This window comes from Crocuta crocuta, unplaced genomic scaffold, assembly GCF_008692635.1.
Source record: "Crocuta crocuta isolate KB4526 unplaced genomic scaffold, BGI_CrCroc_1.0 scaffold382, whole genome shotgun sequence".
Classification (NCBI taxonomy): Eukaryota; Metazoa; Chordata; class Mammalia; order Carnivora; family Hyaenidae; genus Crocuta; species Crocuta crocuta.
Window position 1 is genome coordinate 1,136,763 of NW_027531873.1, and position 26,182 is coordinate 1,162,944.

Genomic DNA, 26,182 nt, shown 5'->3' on the forward strand with positions numbered 1-26,182 from the left:
CTGGGGGTAGGGCGCCCGCTTTTTTTCAGGCGTTTCTCCTCTTGCCCACCTGAGTAATTTAAAGCCGACTGGTCCAACTGCGCCACGGACACGGGGCCTCTGGACACCTGCGCGAAGGAGGGGCTGTCGTGCAGCTGGGCCGGCTCGGGCCCCGCGGACTCAGCCATCCTGGTCTTGCTGCCCACGTCCGAGGTGGACCTGGGGGGGAGGGGGCGCAGAGGGGCTTCGTCAGTTCCCCTGTTCTCCAAGCCCGCCACCTGTCACCTCTGAGGGTCGCCTCCGGGAGGGGGGGGAGGGGGATGCGGGCCTTTCAAGCCCCACGAGGGTGGGTCCTCAGGCCCAGATTTATCTCCCCTCCCCTCCCCGGAATAACAAAGGCCAATGCGCCCGCCCGGAGTTGGAGCAGCCGCCGGGGTGGCCCGAACTGAAGTCATTTTTAGATATTCAAGGTCAGTGCTCCCCCGAGGGTGGTTCTTGTGTCTCTGGGGAGTAGAACACTTAATTTCCACATAAAAATAAGCCAGGCAATTATCGCTGGGTATTAGCTGGGGATGGTCGACCTGGGAGGGGATGACATCAGCAGCAGCCAATGAGAAGGCTCCGGTTGCAGTGGCCGGTCGCTCCCCCTCCAGACACCAGGGCCGGTGACCCACTAGAGCCTGGAGGACCGCAGTTCCCTGCTGCTGCTGGCAGCAAGAAGCCCAAGGCTCTAGGAAGCTCGGGCTGCTCCCAGAAGCGGAGCCTAGCACTTTCTAGGCATTATGAGTGACAAGACTTTTTTTCCCCCTTGGTCCCACAGGGGAGCGGAGAATCCGGCCCATTAAACACATTATATTTCCACTTAGTGCTCAGAATGCCAGTACGAAGAAGGCTGCCTGGGCTCCACGGGGCCCAGCCTCTCCCCCTCTAATAAAGGGTGCTTTAGCCCGTCTCTCTCCGCCCCTTCACAGAGGGATTTCAGGCTCCTAAAATTAAAATGGAAGGAGGCAAAGGCAGCCACAGCTGGTGGCAGGCTGCCAGCACACATGGCTCTGGGCAGCGAGTGTCTGTCACTGGAAGTGCAGAACAGAGCCACAGCATGGCAGCTGGGCCAAGAGGCAAGGGTCTGGGTTCTGGCTACCTCCCCTAGCTCAGCCTCAGTTTCCTGGTCTGTGAAACAAAAGGGGTGGATGACCTCCTTCTCCAAGGCTGCTCCCTGGTTTAATCCTCTGAGTCCGTATGTACAGCAGTGACCTGCTGATATTTGGGAAGACGGTAGACAGTGTGGAAGGGCATGGGAAGAGACTGATGGTTAAGAGAAGAAATATAAAACAGACACTGTCCTTCTGAAAATGGGCCACAAATGACTGATGTGAAATTCCTGGCATTCGGAACTCTCAGGAGTAATTGAGGCTGCCCACTATTGCCCAGGGAAGGTTAAACACAGAGGCTGTGATGATGTGACTCTACATCAGGGTGGCTGCTGGAGGCTTGGTAATGAGGGCTCTCCCTTCCTTTCTGGATCCCTCCGTCTTTCTCTTGGTTGCCCTCTCCCACACCCCTGGCTTCCCACATACTATTCCAGGCATCTGCTACTAGTTTAGAAAACCCTTCTGAGGAAAATTCCCGGGTTCTGTCCCATTCACTCAGCTCCCTTGGAGGAATCCCAAAGTCTCTGGGATCAGTTAGGCTCGCTCCCTCATTTTACAGATAAGGAAACAGGGGCCAGAGAGTTGAGGCAACTTGCCTAGGGTTACACAGGGTTAGGATGGAACTCTGGGCTACTGCTTCTCAACCTACTCTAAGCTCTACTGGAGTCAAGGGCTGGTGTCTACACACGGTGTGGCATTCTAAACTGCTGGAAATGAGGGCACGGCCATTCATGAGGAAAACTCATTTTTCTTCACCATTTTCACAAAGTTCAGACCTATGGTCCACAGATAGGCTAGCATGTTGGGGGGAAGCTAAGGTAGAGGGCCAGGGCAGTGGCCCATACCTATCCGGGGCACGGTTGTTTCTTTAACCCTGGACCTGATACCTATTCCAGGATCTCCCAGCGCTAGATGAATTTTGTGTTTCTTGCCTATCTTTATTTAAAACATGTGCTTTTTATATGATCACAGAGTAAAGACAATATCTTTATCATATCTGAGTTATATCTTTATATCTGAGTTAATACCTTTATACATATCTGAGTTCATGTGTTCTCAGCCTCCTGGCTTGGAAGTCAAGAGTTAGGCTGGGTGCCCAGACATGCTGCTCCCTGGCCTCGTGGCCACAACTCCTAAACAACAAAGGGATTTCTGGGTACACACACATGCCAGGAGGGGCCCAGATTGGAGGCAGCTGTCATAGTGGCCTGAGCTGGAATAATTTTTAGATATTGAAGGTCAGGGTTTGTGGCTTCCAGCGTACGGGCTGGTTGACCTTAAGTTTCTTCAGTTGTGGGTTCTAAAGGACTTTCCATTTGAAGTGATAAGAAAGTTGGTGAACCTTCTCTGTGCTCCCATTTCCTTCATGGTACTGGGAGCACTCCAGGCATGAGGTTGTCTGTACAGGTGATTGCACCCTGAATGCAGTGGGCATGAAGGAAATGTGTCAGGTCAGGGTACACAGAACCAAATCCTCTCCAAACATTCCAAGCAAAGCCAAGAAAGGAATGTGTTACCGCCTGAGAGAAGCAACAGCCACAGGGCCAGTCCGGGGAGGTACAGGTGGAGGGGGAGAGCCCATGACCATTTCAGGAAGCTGGGAAAACCTGTATGCCTGTGAAAGAGACGAGCAATAGAAGAAGATCTGTTAAAATGCAGTGTCCATACACACACAGGTTCTTCTTACTGAAAAGGAAAGCAGACTCAGATTTTCCTTCCTTCCCCTTCAACATTTCTCCTTCAATCTTCCTTATGTTCCCCAGCCCCCTTTTCTATCACATCTCTGGCCAGGCTCCCCTTTGCTTGGGCCATTGTAGTCACGGAGTCCTTCGACTGATCTTAGAATAAGCTAAGTTCTTTCCAACCTCTGGCTTTTGTACATGCTGCTGCTTCTCTCTGGGATGCTTTTCTTTCAATCCTTCCCATGATTCCTTCCTTCATCTCATTCAGCCAGCCCCATATTTCCCTAGAGCCTCATTTACTTTATCTCCACATTCTGCTTTATTTTTTGCCATAGCAATGGTCACCTTGTGGTATTATATCATTGCTTGTTTATTTACTTCCTGCCACTAGCTGGACTCTAATGTGGGCAGAGCTTTACTGTCAGGTATACCCTGATGCCTGCAACAGTGCCTGGTAGATTATGTATGATCAATAAATAGTAGATGAATGAATGAATCACTGATTATGTTTTACTTTCTCACTCATGGAAAGCAGATTTAGTTGGGGGGAAGTGATGGGTTTCGAATCAAGAAGTATGGGTGGAGGTCTTGGTTTGCTGATAAATAGATTTTATATCCTTAAGCGAGTTAGGTGACCTCTCTGGGCCTTGCCATCCTCTTCTAAAATGGTGACAAGGATGCCTTGCTCAGAGGGGTGCTAAGAAGATCAGGCAAGTCGTTATATGTTTAAGTATTTCACAATCTATAAAGCACTATTCAAAGATAAAGGATTGGAACTGTCACAAAAGCAAAGGCTTTAATCAACACGTGAGGGGATAAAAGGAAAACAGTCAGAGAATAGACAGGATCAGAGAGCCAGGCCACAGCCTCCTTTAGTGAGAGAAAATCTCGAAATGCTCTCTGGGAAGACAAAGCTTAACTTGTGCTTCTCATTCATCTTTTTCTTTAGGTATCATGCCCGCTAGATCTCTTGAGGTACAAGCTGACAAGACTTTAAGCATGAAGGCTTCAGGACAAAAAGCAGCAGCAGAGGGAATCCATAAATAGGGTTCTTTGAACTGAATGAGGTCTTCTTCCCAGCGTTATGGAAGACTGCATATTAGTAAGGGCCCAGATCCTAGATGAAACATACCTCTTGATGCACTGTGGGAATTGCAAGATGTCAGGAAATCTCAAGGACCCTACCCACTACCCACCCTCTGCGCCGGCACAAACCTCAGCAAACTAAAACAAAACCATGTGCTGAAACCAGTGGTAGAAATAGTGAGTAGTAAGCAAATATGAAAGGTGGGGGTTGTTGCCTGGAAGACAAGTGCATGTTGGCAAATGACTAAGAGAGCAGCCTTCAGGACAGGGCAAGGGGGCGGGGACACACAATCAACCTGGAAGGGGCTGACATTCGCTTCTATGGAGGGAGACTGATAGCATTCAGGCAGGAGCAATTGTAAGTCCTCTTTGGAGGAGATTTCCCTAAACCAGGCTCTCAGGATCGGCACAGATTAAAATGAGCAAATAACTCATCATCAAAGACCAGAAAACATAGGTGAAAGTCAGGAGAAGAACAAAGAAACAAACAACAGATTTAGATCTTTAAGGACTTAAGAGTTTAACATTTCCAGATATAAAACAGAAAACAGAAAGGTAAGAAATGTTAACAACAACAATAACAACAAAATGACCAGACAGAGATCCTATCAGGAATGACCTGGAAGATTTGAGAAAGAACAATTAGAACTTTTAGAGGTGAAATGTCATTACTGAAAGAAAACACTCAACATAGGGAAGTAATCGACGTGCCACGGATGAAGAGAAAATTAATAAAGTAGAAAATGGAATTGAGGAGATTACTAAGAATGAAGGAGATAAGATATATATATATACACACACATATATACATATATATCCTATTTTATATATATATGTGAAAGAGAAGTAAAAAAATATGGAGGACATTGTAAGAAGGTCTAAACGTCCCAAAGTTCAGAGAGGAAGAGAGTCAATATTCAAAGAAGCAATGACTAACAATTTTCCAGAATTGATAAAATCAGTAAATTAATAAGTTCAGGAAGTACAATGTATCCTGCAGGATAAATAAAACACACATAGATACACTGTAATGAAATGGTAGAATACCAGAGAAGTAGAGAACATCTTTAAAGCAGCCAGAAAGAAAAGGCATATCAACTACAAGGGGAGGACATTTTTTGACACTGGACTTCTCAGTGTCACCCAGAAGACCATGGGCAAAGTGCTCAAAGAAATTGTCAGCCTAGGAGTGTATCAGCAATACTAACTGTCTAGCACAAGAAAGAAAACATTTGACCAGATTTAGAGGTACTGGCTGAATCAATATGGAAAGCTACATTACCATGCTGCATTTCCATTTTTTTTATAGCATCAATAAACTATGTATGCTAAGGTAGTATTCAAGGAACCAAAATCTGAAGCTCTACTACATCCTAACCATCTTGGGGTTCAGCAACCATGATACCCCTACCTTGCAAAGCAAAATGCTTTGCGCCAAATAGTGCTAAATAAGTTTTTACTCACTGAATGTTGAGTGAACCAAACCCAGGAGACCAAATTCTCATCTTGATTCAGCCATTCACTTTCTGTAGACAGTCTCTCTGCACCTCATTTTTGTTGTTTTTCTTTTCTTTAAAAAAATTTTTTTTAAACTTTTATTCTCAGGGGGGAGCAGAGAGAGAGGGAGACACAGAATCCGAAGAAGGCTCCAGGCTCTGAGCTGTCAGCACAGAGCCTGACACGGGGCTCGAGCTCACGGACCAGACAGCGCAAGATCATGACCTGAGACAAAGTCAGTCACTTGACCGATTGAGCCACCCAGGAGTCCCTGTTGTTGTTTTTATTTTCCTTGTGAAATAAGGCATTGGAGTAGCTCATGGGCTTCCAAACAAACTTTTCTATAGCCATGAAAGCACTCTGACATAATATGAATACATAACTAGATTAAAGCAGACTTTTCTGGTTGAAGTTGGTGGGGGGTGCCCTGGTGAATTTGGCCCTTCACTTACCTGCATGATGGTAACCTGGAACCTCCCTGAACTCTAAGGTTTTGCAGAGAGTTTGAAAATTATTGTTTTGGATGCCCTTTCAGCTTATACTCTATTATTATCAAGAAACCATCAAGTAAAGACATGTTTTTCCCAAAATAGACAAGGGGGTTTAGAGCCCCTCTTCTCTCTTCTGGCCTCTCACGATACTCAGTAGAGGAGACAGACAACTTATTTTTATCCCTGGCTTCTGGAAAGCTTATTCTTTGCTCAACACAGTTTTCCAGCCAAGAAAAAGCCCTTCTATGCCTGTGTCTGTCCTGTAGCACTTTACCGAAGAGTTGATTAAAAATTCTGAACTTTTGATAAGTATCAAGGGAGTTGTCTTCTTTGGAAGTTTTTTCCAGTTACAAGCAAGACTGCACAGGAGATCAGACAATCCCCTTTGGGCTGTGTCCTCAGGGCCCTGGGGTAGCCGCAGGGGCCACATAAAAAGTAGAACCTGTGCCCTGTGCTTGGGGGCTGAGAGAATTCCCTCCCACAGTGTCTTCCTACCTTCCCCCTCCTCACCCTGTGCAGGGGTTTCCCATAGTTCTAAGCCCTCCTGGCTTCACACTCTGGTTTCTCTTGATATGGATCTGGAACCTTGGCTTCCTTTTTTTTTTTTAATATATATATTTTTTTTATAGGAGAGAGAGAGAGAGAGACAGCGTGAGCAGGGGAGGGTCAGAGAGAGAGGGAGTCACAGACTCCGAAATAGGCTCCAGGCTCTGAGCTGGCAGTCAGCACAGAGCCCGACGTGGGGCTTGAACCCACGAACTGCGAGATCATGACCTAAGTGAAAGTCAGATGCTTAACCGACTAAGCCACCCAGGCACCCCTGGGACCTTGGCTTCCTGATGACTGCTTTGTGATGAGGATTTCACAGGAAGTTATTCCTCAAAACTGTTGCCTGATTTCAAGTTCCCAGTTCCATGACAGTGGCCATAATGTGCCCAGCCTGGCACCATCTTTTGGGATCCCTGCCCTCTGGCTAGAAAGGAGATCCCAGACTCAGAACTGAAAGGTAGTTTTTGGAAATAGGTCTGAGGTCTCTGAGGCGGAAGGAGCCTGGGTGTAATTAGAGTAGGCTGGCCAGGCTTTGGGCTCAGAAGTCTGGCTGTAAAAGTAGAAGGGGAAAAGGTGACTTACATAGTCTACTCAAAGGCTCAATTGTGATGTCCTTGGGTAGGAGGTGATGGGGCTGGGCCAAGGCCATCTTCTCTAGTAACCCCCGGAGAGAGTGAACCCAGATGAGACCCACTGTGTGCTGGTCCCTTGTGTAGGTGTATCCATCCCAAAGGAGGAATGTGGTCAAGATCAACCTCAAGGGCAGCACTATAGGGACAATAGGTCAAAGGGGGCAGCTTGTGCCTAGAGGAACAGGTCAGGGGGTCTCAGGCTTTGCACTGGTGGAGGAAGGAGGACTGACAGGGCGAAGTCAACCCACCCTCATTGGAGGCCAGCCCCAGGTCAGAATGAATGCACGAATCTTTCCATACCCAACTAACCATGCTGGGTTGCACTGAATGGCGCCCCTTCCAGGGTGTTGTGCTGATGCCGACAGTACTGCTCCAGGCAAACAGGCGTCTACCTAAGTCTACATGCAGTTGTTAAGTAACTTCATATCCTGGTGTAGGAAGTAAAATCTTCCAGAAAGATAGTTCTTATTTGGTTGAAAACAGAGTACTTGGTAATTGAAGACTAACCCTGTAGTGAAAACCCAGTGCCTATTTTGTTCTATTAGTTCACCAGGAGCTACTGATAGAGCAATATCTAAGACCTCAAAGGCCTCTGGAATCATAAAAGTTTGAGCTGGAAAAAGAGCAGCAGACACTGAGACCATATACCTTACCTTAACCAAGGAGGACACTAAAGCCCAGAGAGATAAACCGACTTGTCTAAAAACACACAGCCAGTTAAGGGCACTGTCTTGTAATTCTGAGCTAAAGGTAGTGTGGTACAGAGGGGATGGGTTTGAAGTCAGACAAAACTAGGGTTGAATCCTAGCTTGATCCTTACCCACTGCTTGATCTCAAGCAACTTTCCTTGCCTGTGCCTGCTTTCTCACTAGTGATGGAGGTTAACAGTTTTATACCCCCATTTCAAGGCTGTTTGAAAGACTCATTTTATATGTTAATGTAACATCTGGCACACATTGGGTCCTCTATAGTAATACTCTCTTTCTTTGAGACAGGATAATATTTTGATACAGTAACTGTAGTAATCAAGACTTTTTTGCCCCACAATTCCTGACGCCTAGGGCCCTTCCCCTGCCCCAAGCAGCAAAGGCATCCTACCTTTCTGCCCCAGGGAAGGAAGGTGATGGCTACTAAAGAAGGCCCAAGAGCCAGTTCTCATTGGAGTTTTGATAGTCCAAACTATTGAACTGCAAAAGTTTAGGATTTTATTTTAATTTGTTATTTTTTTAATTTAAATTTTATTTAACTATTTTAAAAGTAATCTCTACACCCAACGTCGGAGATCAAACTCATGACCCCAAGATCAAGAGTCACATGCTCTACCAACTGACCCAGTCAGGCGCCCCCCCCAAGAGTTTAGGATTTTAAATATCAAAAACCTAAGCTCTAAAGCACTCAAGGCCTAAAGTTAATGCCAAATGAAGTGATTTGGAAGAAGCGAGGTATGTTTAGATTACTGCGCCCAGATGAGGTCAACACCCTTGGGTTAAGAAAGGGAGGAGAGTGGGGCGCCTGGGTGGCTTAGTCGCTTGGGTGTCCGACTTTCGCTTAGGTCATGATCTCGCGGTTCGTGGGTTCGAGCCCCGCATCGGGCTCTGTGCTGACTGCCAGCTCAGAGCCTGGAGCCTGTTTCAGTCTGTGACTCCCTCTCTCTCTGACCCTCCCCTGCTCACACTGTCTCTCTCTCTCTCTCTCCTAGAAATAAATAAAACATTAAAAAAAAAAAAAAAGAAAGAAAGGGAGGAGAGTGGGAGGAAAGCCAGAGAGCTTAGATGCTGATGGGTCTGGAGAGGGGGCTCTACATCCTGCCTTCCTCTGGGGGAATGCAGGGGAGAAGAGGATAATATGAGGAAGATTAGTGAGGGTGAAGGGTTAGGGTGTGTATGTGTGTGTGTGTGTGTGTGCGTGTATGACAGAGGGGGAGAGAGAGACAGAGGCACCAGGGGAGAGACAGAGAAGGAGAATGAGGCTACTCAAGCATGGGAGGAAGGGAGGGGGGTTCTGGAAGAAGCTTGCAAACAAGAGGACCAGGATACAGCTGTGCTCTACCTGGACCAATCCCTGGAGACTAGATGGAACCAAGGACTTCTCAGGGACGCCAGCCACAGTAATTCGACAAGGACTAACTGAAACCAGATTCTGAGGCCTTCTTCCTACCACCTCACCATGGTTGCACCATGCAGGCCCCCTCAATAGCTTAACCCAGGAGGAGGGAGGGAGACGCTGAACTGAAACTGAGCTTTTGGCACATGGAAAAGATAAGTGAAAAATTAAAGTACATGTCTTGCACCCCTGAGTTTTGCGGGCTATGTATTCTCTAGACTTTGTCTCCTACCCCCCTTTCTCCCTTCCCATGAGCCTTTGCTGGATGCTGGGTACTCAGATGGTTTTCAAGGGGGCTTTCTTAGGGCAGTCCAGAGGCAAAGATCCCTAAGGCCAAGGCTGGCAGAGGTTTAACAGTGTGACCTGCCTTCAAGACTCCAAGAGTTGGACAATGCCCCAGCAGTAGGGCTGGGATGGCCCTCTCCCTGTGGTCCAACTTCCTCAAACTTCCAGTGACTTCTGAACACCCAGGGGTGGAGGGAGCCCAATAAAAACATTGAATTTCCGACCCACCTGGCCAGATGGGAGCTCAAAACAGTTTCAAATCTGGTTTGCATAAATATAAGAAACTTAATCAGCTCTTGAACCCAAGTGTTGTGGTGGATGTAAACTCATGCCTGACATGTCTGCCTATCTGATCAACAAAGGTTTTGTTTTCTTTATGAGGGGAGAGGAGGAAAAAAAGCTGTAAGAGTCTCGATTTCATTCTAATAGAGATGTCTCCTTTACAAGCAGCAATGATAGGAATGGACAGAACCCTGTCAAACTGAGCAAGCTTCCTTCTGAGATCATCACACTCTGAAGTTCTGGAGATTTGAGTCTCCTCAGGGCCTGCAGGACATCCCTAGGGCTCACTGGGCCAAAGGCACGAAAACATGAGTTCTTTGAAGTCAGCTCTAGGTTCTTACTTTGTGTCTGCCCTTGACAGCTGTGTGACCTTGTGCATATTTCTTTACTTCTCTGAGCCTCAGTTTCCTCACTGAGTACACAGGGATAATAATAATACTGGCTTCATAGGATGCTTGTTAGATTAGAAGAGGTGATGTCTACACAGCGCTTAGCTCCATGTCTGGTATGTATAATGGGAGCTCAACAGATGGTAGCTGTTGATGTTATAATTATTACCGCTCATTGCATCTGGAAAGCCTCTAGTGAGAAGGACATTTTAACCCTGCTGCCTTTCTCCAAATCCCCTACTCTGACACCCACAGGAAGCCTGTAGGATGCTTTCACTCCACTTGGCACAGACCCATTAGGGCTGCTGGCAAAACTGGATGGGACATGAGGTGTCAGGTCCAATCTCTTCACAAATTCATGGGCTGAAATATGATCAGGACTCTCCCGAAATGCAGTGCAGAAGTCCCAAGCTGCCGGCAGTAACCTTTTCCATGATATAAATGCCATCGCCTGGCCCAGCACATTGAAAACCACTCGCTTCCAATTATCCTCCGGCCGAGCTCCCAGTGCTTCCTTTTAGGGAAGCTGAAAAGTAATCATAGTTATCATTCTAAATTGCTACCTTTTCTATTGATTTCCACATTATCATAGCACAAGGGGGCTCGGCAAGAACTTGGGTCGAGACTCATTATTTCTACTCTGTATTGTTAGTGATTTTCTCCTCTCATGAAAATAGGGACCACATGTGTTGGGGAAAAAAAAAGGCGGAAGCCTTAATAACAAAAGAACTGCCTTTGATATTGTTCTGGTGTGATGGTCCTTCTCTCTGCCATGTTCTCAGTTTTTTTACAGTTTCCGGTGGCCTGATATTTCAAGAATATAATGCTGATGTTTTTGCCCTTCTTGGCACAACTGCCAACCCCAAATTATAACAAACAGAACAATCTAGGTCTTCACATGTCCTAAAAATATGAAATTTTTAGATGGTTTTGTTAAATTGAGGCATCATGGATGTGGATTCCATCAGCAGTTGGAAGACTCATCGTGGTTGTTTTTTTCTCTTTGAAACCAGATCTCTTTATGGATCTGCAGAAGCTGGCCTCTACCCAGAGTCAGATTCTCCAGATGTTCTTGAGAATCATCTTTAAAGAGAAGTGGAGCTTCTCTGGGACCCTCGGTTGGGGCATCCAGAGCATGCTCTTAAAGGAATTTAGCAGAGCAAGAGGAGGAAAAGATGTAGTCTTAGCACCATCAAGAAAAGGGATATAACTAGTGGAATTCAGTGAAAAGGACAGGATATTTTTATAATGATGACTACCATGTACCAGGCAATTTGCAGTGCTGGGCATCGTCTGAAAGCCCCCTGATTAATATCAGCAAACACGTAGTGGGTGCTCGCCAGATGTGGGATCATGCTGAGCATTTTACACGAATGATCTTTTCATCCTCACCATGGCCCTCTTATCACCACTATTTCATGGCCAAGACATCTGAGGCTCAAAGCTGTAGCCCCTGGCTAGGGTCATTCAGCTGGTGTGTGCCATTCTACTCTGGGCTGAGGGAAAATCCAGGCATGGGGTCCGTGTATGGAGATCAAGAAGGGTGAACCAATGAAACTGAAGTCAGTGTGAATCAATACAGAACAGAGACAGGTGATTTTCTCAGGGGACAGGCACTGAAGAGCTACTTATACTTGTGGTGAGATTAGGATGTTTTCTCAATCTTGGTGAGAAAAATTTCTTCTTTTCCTCATAAGGGTGGGTTCCAATTTAGTGGACAGTCAGAAAACTCTAATTGTGCAAACAGTAACAGTAACATGATGGCCAAAGGGAAGTATTTTGTTTGTTTATTTTTTTTTAACATTTATTTTTGAGAAAGCGAGAAACAGAACATGACTGTGGGAAGGCAGAGAGAGGGAGACACAGAATCCAAATTAGGCTCCACCAAGCTCTAAGCTCTCAGCACAGAGCCCAATGTGGGACTTGAACCCACGGACTATGAGATCATGACCTGAGCCAAAGTCGGATGCTCAACCACCTGAGCCACCCAGGTGCCTCCAAAGGGAAGTATTTTAAACTTGATGGATTTGTAAGGGTCAGTGAGAATTTTTCTCACTCTTTCTGGAAAAAAAGGATGTTTGGACTTCAACTGAGAAGAGCATGTGGCTCCAGAATTGCTGACACTCTTCCGGAAGGCAGTGCTTCTTGAACATATCCAGCAAACCCCCCTGATGGCAGGGACTAACTCATATTCTTGAGATCCGGGCATTGCCCCAAAATCTTCCATTTTAGGTTAAAATATTTTAAGAATTTTGCGTCATATTCTACCTATATCTCAGAAAATGGGATGTAAGGGGCGCCTGGGTGGCTTAGTCGGTTAAGCATCCGACTTTTGCTTAGGTCATGATCTCGCGGTTCGTGGGTTCGAGCCCCGCGTCGGGCTCTGTGCTGACTGCCAGCTCAGAGCCTGGAGCCTGTTTCAGTCTGTGACTCCCTCTCTCTCTGACCCTCCCCTGCTCACGCTGTCTCTCTCTCTCTCCTAGAAATAAATAAAACATTAAAGAAAAAATTAAAAAAAAAAGGGATGTAAAAAAGATGGTTGTGTTTACCCTATGTCCTTTATTGCCTGCACTCTCCAGATTTGCGTATCAGAGACTGAGAAGATGGCCCTCCTTCTGACAATGTCTTACTTTCCTCAGACTGGCTTTTACTTAGTGAAAGACCACACTGACCAGCAAATGGAAGTATTCTGGCCTCTGTGGTCACCCAGCTTCACACTGCAGGTTTGTAAATTTGAATCCTTAATAACAAATCAGTTATTGGGAGCCTAATTGGTGTGTGAGTCAAATTCCCAGGGCCTGATCACCATGGAGTGAAAAGACGGAATAGAAATTCTGCACTTGCCAACCTAAGGACAAAGCCTTCCAGCGATGATGGCCCCAAGCAAACCCAGCCAGCCTGCCCCAGAGGTTCAGTCTCTCCCGTTCAAGATCAGCCAACAGGAAGGATAAGGCTAGACACAGACATTCAAGGACCGACAGAGGGAATGAGGAGCAGTGTCAAGGGGAGACATCTCAGTGACTTGGAGGAGAGGGGAAATCTGGAGCAAAGGAGAACAATAAGGAAATTCACAATAGTGTGCAGGTATGTAGCATATGAGCAATCTATTAAGTTATGTAGGATAAGAGCAATCTATTAAGTGCCTATGTGATATGGACCGTGGAGGGTAGGGGTGTGAAATTATCACAGAACTCCACAAGCCCACAGATGTCCTAAATAGTCTACTGCAAATGAAAGAGGCAATGCAACATAGCACAGAGGAGAACAAACAGCATGCTGGTTAAGCACAAGGGCTCTGATGCCGGACTGCCTGGCATTGGGTCCCAGTTGTGCCCCTTCCTGCCTGTGTGACTTGAGCATGTGAGTAACCTCAATTTCCTCATCTGTAAATAGGGACAAAACAAGTACCTGCCTCGGTGGCTTGTAGTAAGGACTAAATAAATGAGCTAACATACACACGATCAATACCTAGTAACTAAAACACTCAATAAATGTTGACTTTCGTTATGTAATTACATTTCACAACGACAATTTATAAAGCTCTATTAATGAGTAATCCTTGGGTATAAGGCATGGACTATCACAAGGATGGAATCTATACATGCACATGGCATTGTTTATTATGGTCTATGGCTTATCCATCTTTTAAAAAAGACATCTTAGATGCTATGGTAATGAATGAGATGCATACTAATTAAAATTGTTGTTTAAATCATGGAAGCTTTTAGTCACTGGGCGCTTTCTCAAATACAGAAGTGCAGTTACCACTAAATGAAATAATCGTGAGTGGCATTGCTGTAGCATCTCCCTCGTGTGCCTGGCTTTCTTCTAAGTGCCTCAGATACATCAACTCGCTTAATCTTTACAACAACCTTAGGAAGTGAGTTGTTTTTCTTATTCATTTCACTGGTAGAAAATTTAAGTGATGTCTCCAAGGCTAGTGAGTAAGAGGGCAGGGATTCAAAGTCAAACTGCCTGCCTCTGGAGCCTCTGCTCTGAGCCACCAGGCGCATGTGCTGCTAACATGCAGCTCTGCAACGTGTCTTGACATCTGAAATGGGTCTTGACGCTTGGTGATGCAGGAATCCACCAGTGCATGAAGAATGAGGTCAACCCTTTACAGGAGGGACAGTAGAAAAGGAAATTCATTCTAAAATGCAGTATGGTTTGATGTAAGGGCTGCCTGTGTGCTTGTGCCCACAGGCTTAGGCTTGGATCATGGGTGGAGGACGGGATGAGGGTCCAGAAAAGTTTGTCTCCAAATCCCAAGAAGTCCCCACTCTGAGACCCCTGTCGTTAACACCCTGGGCGGAGCTGACCGGCTGGTGGCAGGTGGATGGGGCATCTGACTTACCGGCCGAGGCAGACTATACTGGTACATTTCTGGGCGATAGGTGGGTACCCACTGCACCCCTGCCCTGGGCCGCGTCATGGTTCCTGGAGCGCTGGTCACCACCTCCGAGTAGGGCAGGTGCTGTGCTGAGCCGTAGGCTTCCTGGTGCCGGCTCTGGCCCGCATGGCCTGCAGATGCCAAGCTGAAGGCTTCCTCCAGTAGCATGTGCATCTGCTGCCTGACCTCGTCGATGGAGGGCTGGGAGCTCAGTGTGGAGGTCTCCGAGTGACCTTTCATCTGCCTTGATCGGGCATAGCCCCGAGGCTCATTCACCCTGTCAATGTTGGTTTCCTCTATGATCTCAGGCTCAGTCTGTGGGATCAAACACATGCCCATGATTTGTTAATGAACTGTCCTTGCCATGAATGTTGTCTGTACTTACTCTAAAATGTTCAGCGTGGACATGCGATATCAGGTGTAGTGTTCATTTATGTTATCTCCTAGCTGCCCTGTCTGGAAATCACTCACAGGAGTGATCAGCTAGCATTATGTCGGTAGGGTCACACTCCAGCTATCCCTGCACACCTCACTTTTCCATAGCTCAAGTGATGCAGCAGGCTTTGCTAACTCTCATAAAGATGATGAGAAATGGTTTTTCACTGACAGCATTAATGATAATCTCTAAGGCCTGTAGAGAGATTCTCCACCTGCATGCACTTTAGGTAAAAGAATCCACAGTGTCTGGTAGTCTAAGTGCTGGTGCTCTAGACTAACTCTAAATGGTCCTGTGTCCAGCCCTTTAGGGAACTGCTGGCTGCCTGCTGCCAATCATCAGAGAAAGCAACAAAATCCTGCCTCTAGACCACTGATCTCAAAGTGTGGTGCACATTCTGGGGCAGGCAGCAAACTGCTTTCGCAAGCCTTCCAGAAGATTCTCATGCCTGCTCAAGTTTGAGACTGACTGATCTGGAATGTTCCCCCGCCTTCTTCCTGTGAACCTTCCATTTGGGGAGCAGCCGCAGGGGTGGGCAGGGGCCAGGGCACCATCAGCTTCCAGAGCAGGCTGCATGGACTGTCTTATGCTTGCCTGCTAATGAATGCTTGTTCAATCAGTCTGCCTGTGTCTTGGTCTCTTGGTCTGAGACTTATTTTTGTGATACCCTGAGAGGGAGGTTGTGGGAGAGTGGTTAATCCATGTTCACTTCAAGCATGTCTGTGGCTACTATTGTCTGCTAAAAGAACGTGACCATTCTGTGAGAATAATTCAGCACAGATCAGTTTGCCATCCTGCTCTCCATCTATGACATAAGTGACACACTGCCACTTTAGCAAAATTAAACAATACAGATAAGTCAGAGGGGGAAGAAAATCTAAAAATCCATTAACCTTTGAGGGACTTACTCCACTCCCAAGCCTATCCGGATGTGCGTGTAAACATCTTCATGCACACATGCCCACTTAAAAAGATTTATGTATTTACATCCTGGTTCTGGGTGTTTATTACCATTTTACAAGGAATGAATATTCTCCTACCCTGATGCCACAGTTTAACAGCTGTGTGACCGTTGACAATGTCTTAGCTTCCCCCGAAAAGCAGGACCTGAGACATACTTTATACACAGATTATTTATTTTGGAAAACAATTCCAGGGAATGGGAGTAGGGCCTAGGATGAGTAAATTGGGGGAAGGAAAAAAAGCCAATCAAGGACAGGTACTAAATTAATGATTGCTGTGGGCAACTGAAGCTTAATCCCGCCTCCCACCGGGACCCTCCCAGGAATGAAGTAGAATATGCTTTAAGATCGTAGAACAAAATTTTGTCTACCAGTCCTCAGTCCCCACAGTCAAGGGTTGCCCTAGAAATTGTCCTTGCACTCTGAGATCTGTGCAGGCACCAGATGGGCACAACAGGCTCCCAAGGGTGTACCGCGTAACAGAGACAGAGAAGCCCTAGGGCAGAATAAAAGCCAAGGGACTGCTAAGGTGACAAGGTCAAGTTACTGCTGTGTAGGGCGGAGGCTGCAGCCAGGCCAGATCTAAAAGGTNAGTCTAAGTGGGTGCTCTAGACTAACTCTAAATGGTCCTGTGTCCAGCCCTTTAGGGAACTGCTGGCTGCCTGCTGCCAATCATCAGAGAAAGCAACAAAATCCTGCCTCTAGACCACTGATCTCAAAGTGTGGTGCACACTCTGGGGCAGGCAGCAAACTGTGCTTTCGCAAGCCTTCCAGAAGATTCTCATGCCTGCTCAAGTTTGAGACTGACTGATCTGGAATGTTCCCCCGCCTTCTTCCTGTGAACCTTCCATTTGGGGAGCAGCCGCAGGGGTGGGCAGGGGCCAGGGCACCATCAGCTTCCAGAGCAGGCTGCATGGACTGTCTTATGCTTGCCTGCTAATGAATGCTTGTTCAATCAGTCTGCCTGTGTCTTGGTCTCTTGGTCTGAGACTTATTTTTGTGATACCCTGAGAGGGAGGTTGTGGGAGAGTGGTTAATCCATGTTCACTTCAAGCATGTCTGTGGCTACTATTGTCTGCTAAAAGAACGTGACCATTCTGTGAGAATAATTCAGCACAGATCAGTTTGCCATCCTGCTCTCCATCTATGACATAAGTGACACACTGCCACTTTAGCAAAATTAAACAATACAGATAAGTCAGAGGGGGAAGAAAATCTAAAAATCCATTAACCTTTGAGGGACTTACTCCACTCCCAAGCCTATCCGGATGTGCGTGTAAACATCTTCATGCACACATGCCCACTTAAAAAGATTTATGTATTTACATCCTGGTTCTGGGTGTTTATTACCATTTTACAAGGAATGAATATTCTCCTACCCTGATGCCACAGTTTAACAGCTGTGTGACCGTTGACAATGTCTTAGCTTCCCCCGAAAAGCAGGACCTGAGACATACTTTATACACAGATTATTTATTTTGGAAAACAATTCCAGGGAATGGGAGTAGGGCCTAGGATGAGTAAATTGGGGGAAGGAAAAAAAGCCAATCAAGGACAGGTACTAAATTAATGATTGCTGTGGGCAACTGAAGCTTAATCCCGCCTCCCACCGGGACCCTCCCAGGAATGAAGTAGAATATGCTTTAAGATCGTAGAACAAAATTTTGTCTACCAGTCCTCAGTCCCCACAGTCAAGGGTTGCCCTAGAAATTGTCCTTGCACTCTGAGATCTGTGCAGGCACCAGATGGGCACAACAGGCTCCCAAGGGTGTACCGCGTAACAGAGACAGAGAAGCCCTAGGGCAGAATAAAAGCCAAGGGACTGCTAAGGTGACAAGGTCAAGTTACTGCTGTGTAGGGCGGAGGCTGCAGCCAGGCCAGATCTAAAAGGTGTACTGAGAAGATAAAAGACAGGGCATGAAAGATTTTCCAACCCAGAAAGCTACTTAACTAACTTCCTGCGTTTCAGTTTCCTCACCTGTAAAATGAGGATAATAGCATCTACCTCCAGGGATCTTACAAGGTTTATACATGATGATACACACAGAGAGTTTAGAACTGTAGCATACACAGGCGAAACACAGTAATAATAGCCACTATCATCACCATAATCGTCATTATTATTACTTTTATATATTAACCTACACCTGTTTCTCGTGTAATTACTATGCATAAACTGGATACATGAGATGGAGCACAAGAAAAGGTCATCAGGGAGCTTGTTCACAAAGGGAAGTCTTTCCCTCCTTAAAACCTACATTGAAGGTCAGCAATTTAGATTTCCTATTTAACTTTTTTTTAATGTTTATTTATTTTTGAGAGAGAGTGTGAGTGAGGGAGGGTCAGAGAGAGAGGGAGACACAGAATCCAAAGCAGGCTACAGGCTCTGAACTGTCAGTACACAGCCTGACTCAGGGCTTGAACCCATGAACCATGAGATCATGACCTGAGCCAAAGTCAGATCCTTAACCGACTAAGTCACCCAGGTGTCCCTATTTTTCCTATTTTAAAAATATATTTATTTTCCTTTAGTAGTAAATTAACATAAGCGCATTAGAGAAGAAATAGAAAATACAGAAAACACAAAAAAGAAAGGAGACATTTCCTGTAATCATATCACTCAGAGTTAAGGCTTGGCCCTAGTTCAAGATCAAAAGATGAGGTCTGTCAACCTTCAATTCTAGATTTATCAATAACCATCTACAGTAAGAACTGAGAATACTATTCTGATATGAACACAGGCAAAAATAGGTTCTGGAGTAGAGGGCAAAATTACTTTTGCCATAATAAACAAACTCCAAGACACTTCATACCTGGGCACATGCCCCCATGAGGCTTACAAATTGGAGATCTTTAGGGAAAGGTTTGAGATCGCTCTCCCAGAAATGTGCTCCCTGAAGGCTTGGGGACTCCTTCTAGGGTAGTAAATGCAACTTCTGACAGAAATTTTCTTCACAATGCATAGAACATTCTGCATAGAATGTCAGACCCTGGAAGGACTTGAGGAGACTATTTAATTCAAGCCCCATTTTACAGATGAGGTAATCAAGGCCAGAGTGTTTAAGTGACTTACCCAAAGTCCCCCAGGCTGGCAATGGCAGAGACTTGTTCTCCCAGCTCCTGGCCCTTGCACTTCCTGCTGCATCACGTTGTCTCTCACATTTCCCTGTCAATACCGGTTGCTACCCACACGCTGCCCTTCCTCCCTACATCCTCTGTCTCTGTAATAAATAATGGATGCTTAATGCTAAACTACTCCCAGGTGGAAGATTAACGGCACTGGGGTGAGCTATGATTTTTCCCACCCCTGAGCTGTGCTATGCATTTTCAGTCATATTGGTGGATCTATTATGTGAATTTATAGTTGTGTCTTAAGCAGGGCAAAAATATACTTCTTAGCAACAACCCCTACTCTGTAGCTCTCCCAGGAGCCTGGGGGTGGGGCTGTGCTGGCTTGGGGGCGGGGGTTGGTTCTCTGAGTAAGGCTGTTGGGGAGAGATAACCTTGGCTGGGGAGGATATTCTCCAGGCTCTCACTGCAACCGCCCCACAACACCCCAACAGACGTCAGCCTTTGCATCCCACCCCAGGGTTTCTATTTCATATGGGAGAGCTCTTCCCTTTAACGGGAGGGCCCACAGTTATAACCCAAATAGCCTCGATATGTTTGCTCCAGCCTCCTCCTATTTTCCCACTCTTCTCACTTGGTTTTTCAGTCTCTTCACACCTACCAATGGAAACAAGACAAGCTCTCATTATAGCCTGGGTTGCCCCTCATCACACTTGTATTTGCTTATTTAATGCCTGTCTTGTCCAAGTCTGGACGATCCCTGAGGCCATCTCACCTCTGTCTCTCAGGAGCTTAGCATTAGAAACCTGGAATATCCAAAAAAGCTTTGTGAAATTAAACCAATAAGAAATCCTGTCCAGCTGCCCATGGGGTAGAACCTGAGGTTACGTTAAAGGGCCCAAATTGCCTAACACATTCATTCCAGTGCTGATGAGCTGCATGACCCACAGGCAAGTTACATGAACTCCCTAAGCCTCAGTCTTCTCATCTATAAAATGGGGGGGGGGTTGATCTTTAATCTGTGAAGAACCTTCTAGTTCTCACATTTACTGTTTCTTGGACTCTATCTGCTCCAGGGGGGCCTGGGTTCCTCTGGGGGAATCCAATGCCTACTCATGAAGGGAATATTCATGACCAACCTCCTTCCCCACCATGAAGCAGTGATAAATTTGCTCTTTAACTTAACAGACAATTATTATTTCAACTAGGCCTTGGGTTGACAGTTGTGGATACAGCAATTAATAAGATAGTGACCCAGCCCTCAAGATGTTCCCAGTATATAGGAGGAGACAAATAACAAAGACAACAACAGCAGCAGCTAACAGTTATTCACAGCTTATGTGCCAGACATTGTTCTAAGTGCTTTATATAGATTCACTTCTTTCAGTAATATGAGGTAGCAACTACGATTCTCCTCATTTTACAGATGAAGAAATAGGGGCATTGAATATGTTGCCTATAACTGGCAGAGCTGGAATCTGAACCCAGAGAATTTGCCAATCATGATCGGGGGCTTCGGTAATTGACTAGTACCACTAATAATTGGGGCACCTGATACCAGTACCCATTGTACATATCTGAATAGAGCCATTACCATACCACAGATATGGGCTCTGACAGAGGGACAAACAGACTTCTGTGACCAGGAAGACAGACTATAAAATGATCACCGAGGTAACCTATCTCATAGATCATCGGAAAGACAGAAAACACCAATACATAAATATAAGAGTGTCTCTTCTAAGAGTGTTCGGCATATCAGCATTTGATAATTATTAGCTACTATCATTATTGTTGTCATCTGCCTCATCCCATAGATTGGGAGTGCCTATAGGGCTGAGCCCGTGTTTCATCCCTATATCCACAGCCTCCATTCCAGGGCTTAGCCCAAAGCCGCAACCAGGAATTGTCTTTTGAGTGGAAGAACTTAACATAGCACATGCTCGAATGTACTTGAGCACCTGTAATGGGCCAGCCTCGTACTGGGGTTTCCAAGCATGCTACCTCATCCATCCCTGAGCACCATATGGTTGTATCTATTTTCCAGATAGGCATATCATGTCTGCTGACTTAACTTGTCCCAAGCCCGTCTCCCTAACTTGCACATTTCTGAAAATACCTTTTGTTTTTATTTGACAAAAAGGGGGAGACAGGAGCAAAGACAAAACTCCCAGTTTTGACAGATGCTTGGCTTGGGTACAATGTTGGGGGCTGCGTCTGGGACAGATAATATATTTTTAAACCTCTTTAACTTGAAGTTCACTATACTTGCTTCTCCAACCTCATACTCTTGTGAAGCACTGGGGAACTAATTTTCTTAAAAATCTATTTATATAAATGAATCAAGATGTGCTTCAATAAAAATTCTAAGAAGTTAATCAGGAAATGTCTGTTCATGGCAGGAAATTAGAAAACACAGATAAGCAAAAAGACGAAAATTATAATCCACTATAATCCTAGCACCAGAAATAACTACTGTTAACATTTTGGCCTTTGTGCATATCTTTCCAGATGTTTCCTATGCATATGAAATGGGAGGAAGATTACCAATGCTGGAGCATTGCCAACAACTGCCCCCCCCCCCCATTCCCACTATCCCTTCCTGGGTCAATTGAAAGAAGTTTGGGGCGCCTGGGTGGCTTAGTCGGTTAAGCATCCGACTTTGGTTTAGGTCATGATCTCGCTGTTCGTGGGTTCGAGCCCCGCGTCGGGCTCTGTGCTGACTGCCAGCTCAGAGCCTAGAGCCTGTTTCAGAGTCTGTGACTTCCTCTCTCTCTGACCCTCCCCTGCTCACGCTGTCTCTCTCTCTCCGAGAAATAAATAAATAAATAAATAAACCATTAAAAAAATTTAAAAAAAAAAAAAGAAGGTTTCTCTCCTCCCCCCTTCCAAGGAGGGCCCAGCATTGGCCACACATATTCTCCAGCTTTCGTGATGGAAAATATGAGATAGAAAAGAAAGAACAGGCAGAAGGGGTGTGGGCTGCAGGATTTTTAAGTGGGATTTTGGAGAGAGATGCAGAAACAGCTATGACATGTGATTGGGAGAAGAATTGATGAAATTTAAAAAGTATTACTGGGCATGATATAATAGCCTTCCTGTATGAGAAATATGAGTGAAGGAGCAGACGTATTTAAAAAATACTTTTGTTAACACAGACACTCTCTCAGACTGAGCCATCTGGGTCATGATTTTATAAACAGAACACACACACACATATATATACATATATAAGGTTTTTATAAAATGGAATTACATATAATATTTTGAAAACTTTTTTATACAACAATATTGTGAAATATCTCTGCCAGTAAATATATGTATTATAAGGGGGCACCTGAGTGGCTCAGTCAGATAAACATCAGACTTTGGTTCAGGTCATGATCTCACAATTGGTGAGTTAGAGCCCTGCAGTGGGCTCTGAGCTGACAGCTTGGAGCCTGGAGCCTGCTTCAGATTCTGTGGCTTCCTCTCTCTGCCCCTCCCCTGCTTGTGCTCTGCCTCTATCTCAAAAATAAATAAGAATAAAAAAATAAAAATGATCTGTAAAAAATACCTATATGTATGTATTATAGGGAATACCTTTAAATGATTTCATAGCATTCTGCTATATGGAGTTTTCAGACTATATGCAATAGTCCACGATTTTAGGTGGTATCCTAACATCTTCCTATAGAAACAAAGTTGAAATATGTATACTAGTGATTAACACTCTGCATAAACCATGGATTCAGCCCTGGGTTAAACCGCTAGAGGTAGAATTATGGGGTCAGAGCACAGGCACATATTGAAGATCTTGGACTCTTACAGTATGTCATCATTCAACATCAAGGCCATTCATAGGTATTTAGAAGAAATTAAGGCCATTTCTTTTCCACACCTGAACACATGAGCCCCCCGGGCTTGAGTCCTGGCGCCTACTGGAGAGAGTGAGAATCTGTGATTCTTTCTGTGCCGTCCTAGGACAGCCCACACAGGGGCTAAGTATCCCTGTTACTTCAGCTTCTCTTTGAAATACTGCAGAACAAACTTGAAGGAAATGGCAGCCCTGCTGGGACCCCCAAGTACCTTCTTTCTAGAAAGTATTTCAACATAGGACACAGCTTAGGACATAGCTCAGGCCTACTGCCTGGTCCCAGAGCATATTCTATAGCTTGAAGACTTTATCAAAATCAAAGACTAATTTTCTATCAGACACCTAATGCAAGGACTAACCATGGACCAGGGGAAAATATTGGGATTTTTATCCAGAATACACATGGAATTCCTACCAATGAAGAATAAAAAGACAACTCAATTTAGAATGGGCAAAAGGCTCAAATAAACATGTCAGAAAAAGAAGATACATAACATGTCCAATAAACATATGAGAATGTGCTCGACATCGTTAGCAATTAGGAAAATTGTATCACGTCACATTCACTGGAATGGATAAAATGAAGGAGATTAATAACGACAAATGTTGGTGAGGTTCAGGAGTAAAATTAGAACTGTCACATTGCTGGCAGGTAAAATAGTACACGTACTTTGTAAACAGCCTTGTAATTTCTTAAAAGTTGGACACATACCTTATAACTCAGAAATTCCACTCCTACATATTTATCCAAGATAAGGGAAAATGTTGTCTTGGTCCATTCAGGTTGCCAGAACAAAATACCACAGCCCAGGTAGCTTATAAACAATAGAAATGTATTTCTCTGGAAGTCTGAGGATGCCAGCTTGGCTGGGTTAGGGTCCTCCTCCAGGTTACAGACCTGGAAGGTCTTGCTATACCCTCACATGGAGCAGGGGATCAGGGGGCTCTCTGGGGTCTCTTTTACAAAGGCACAAATCCCATTCATGAGGGCTCCATACTCATGACCTCGTCACTTCCCAAAGGCCCACCTCCTAATACCATCACACTGGAGATCAGGATTGGAACATACAAATTTTGGAGGCATGCAAACATTCAGACAATAGCAAATATGTTCACAAAATATGCACGTGAACATATTTATGGCAGGGCTTTCTGGTAGCTCCAAACTGGAAACAGCCCAAATGTCAAACAACAGGATGGTAGACAAACACACAGTGGTCTATTTATACAACACAATAGTACTCAGTAATAAAAATAAATAAATAAACGACAGATACATGCCACAACATAGGTGAATTCTGAGCAAAAGAAGTCAGACACAAAAAAGTACATGCTGAATGATGGATACCATTCATATGAAGCCCCAGAACGGGTAAAATGATGAGGGTGGATATCAGAACGTGGTTGCCAATGGGGTGTATGGTGCAGACTGAGTGACATGAGGAATGGGGTGACTTTCAGGAGGTGATAAAAATGTCTTATATTTTGAGTGGACTGGTGGTTACAAGTGTACATACATGTGTCAATGCTCATCTACTTGTACACTAAAGACCTATATATTTTATCATAAAATTTGCCTGAATTACAACAGAACAAAAAGGCTTGGCCAACATTGCTAATTCTATGGGGATGGTCAGGGAAGACCTCTCTGAAGAGGTGACATTTTTGAAGACCTGAAGGAGAAGGGGTTAGCCACGGGAAGATCATAGGGGAAGCTTGTGAAATGTCCTGAGATGGGAAAGAGCTTGTAGTATTTGAGAAAAAGAAAGGTAGACTGTTATGGGCTGAATTGTGAACCCCCCCAATTCATATGTAGAAGTCCTAACCTCAGGACCTGGGAATGAAACTGTATTTGGAGATACGTTCTTTGCAGAGGTAATTAAGTTAAAATGAGGCCATTAGAGTGGGGTCTAATTCAGTATGTCTGGGGTTCTTGTAAAAGAGGGTATTTAGATGCAGGCATGTAAAGAGGGCAGACAGGGAAATGACAACCATCTAAAATCCAAGAAGCCTGAAGATCCTTCCCCACACAACCCCCAGAAGGAACCAACTTTGCCAACCCCTGGTTCTTAGATGTCCAGACTCCAGAATTGGGAAAAAATACACTGCAGTTGTTTTAAGTCACCAGGTCTGTGGTACTAAGTTAGGGCTGCCTGAGCTGGTCAATACATGGACCATGTGGCTGGAGCCCCAACTGTCAGGAGATGGGGCTAGAAAGGCAGGTAGGAGCCAGATCACGTAGAGTCTTGAAGACCATGGTAAGAAGGCTGGAGTGTTTTCAAAGGGCAATGGGAAACTCTTGAGGAATTCTAAGCAAGGGAGCAGTGTGACAGGAATTTATGGAAGGCAAGTTAGAAGGCTCTTGCAGTAATTCAGGGAAGGAGAAATGGCAAGGGCTTAAATTAGAGTGGTCATGTGCAAAGAAGATGTGAATGAGCTCAAGAAATGTTTTGGAAGAGAGCCCACGGGACTTGCTGAGGGATGAGATGTAGGGATGAGATGAAGGAAGGAGTCGAAGCTGAGACCCTTTACCAAGAAGGAGCACCTTGCTATATGAGTTTCCTTGATGTTGTCTGAGCTGCCCAAGCATGTATCTTCCTCTGTACCCTCCCACTTGCTGTATCTTCTTCCCAAATGCTCTTCCCCCACAGGCTGGCCTGGCTAGCTCCCTTGATTCAGGTCTCTGCTCAGAAGTCACTTCCCCAGACCGCCTCGGCCAACCTATCAAGAGTGCCTCCTGTTTTCCTCCATTGTCTTGTCCAGCTTGACGTTCCTCCACTGCCTTTCTGACATTGTGCTGACAGTCTGTGTGGTCAGATGTTTATTACCTGTCCTTCTTCCTGGAATAGAAGCTCTGTGAGGGCAGGGACTTTGCCGTGTGTCCTGCTACATCCCAGAATGGCAAATAGTAGGATTTTAATACACACTTATTGAGGGAATAAATAGGAATTCATCTTAAAAGAGAGCCTGGAGGTTCTCTGCCCAAAAGCCTTTACCAGTAAAAGACATTTCCAAGTGCCTAAAATGAATTAGATGTAGAGGCCACTTTTAGGCAAACAAGCGTGAGCAATGGAATGTAGAAAAGGCCCACAGCAACTACCTGGCTAAATACAGACAGGCCTATCAGGTGACCTCAAAATATCCATAGATGCTAACTAACCAATGGGCTACTTACAACTAGGCACAGTTATCAAGAAAGGGAAAATTCCATAAGTTGCTATACCTGCTCATCTTCTCCCTTCAAAAACAGCCCCCACGGGCTGCCTCATGGCAGACAGCCTCCCCTTTGCTGCCCGCCCACCACTCCCTTGCAGTGTATCCAAGAGACTTCTGTTTCCTTTGT

At 45.3% G+C, this 26,182-nt stretch overlaps 1 protein-coding gene across 4 annotated transcripts in view; it reads right to left on the minus strand.

Annotated features, from left to right (window-relative positions):
• The window catches only part of KIAA1549L (KIAA1549 like), a 254,572-nt gene that overhangs the window by 9,793 nt on the left and 218,597 nt on the right, over positions 1 to 26,182 (minus strand). For 3 of the 4 annotated variants that reach the window (XM_077772817.1, XM_077772815.1, XM_077772816.1), the window contains 3 exons: positions 14,481 to 14,831; positions 2,648 to 2,745; positions 50 to 198 (listed from right to left, as the gene is read on the minus strand). In XM_077772817.1, coding sequence (XP_077628943.1) covers positions 50 to 198; positions 2,648 to 2,745; positions 14,481 to 14,831 — 598 coding nt within the window. The remainder of the gene's footprint in view (positions 1 to 49; positions 199 to 2,647; positions 2,746 to 14,480; positions 14,832 to 26,182) is intronic. The other variant, XM_077772818.1, reaches the window with a different exon arrangement.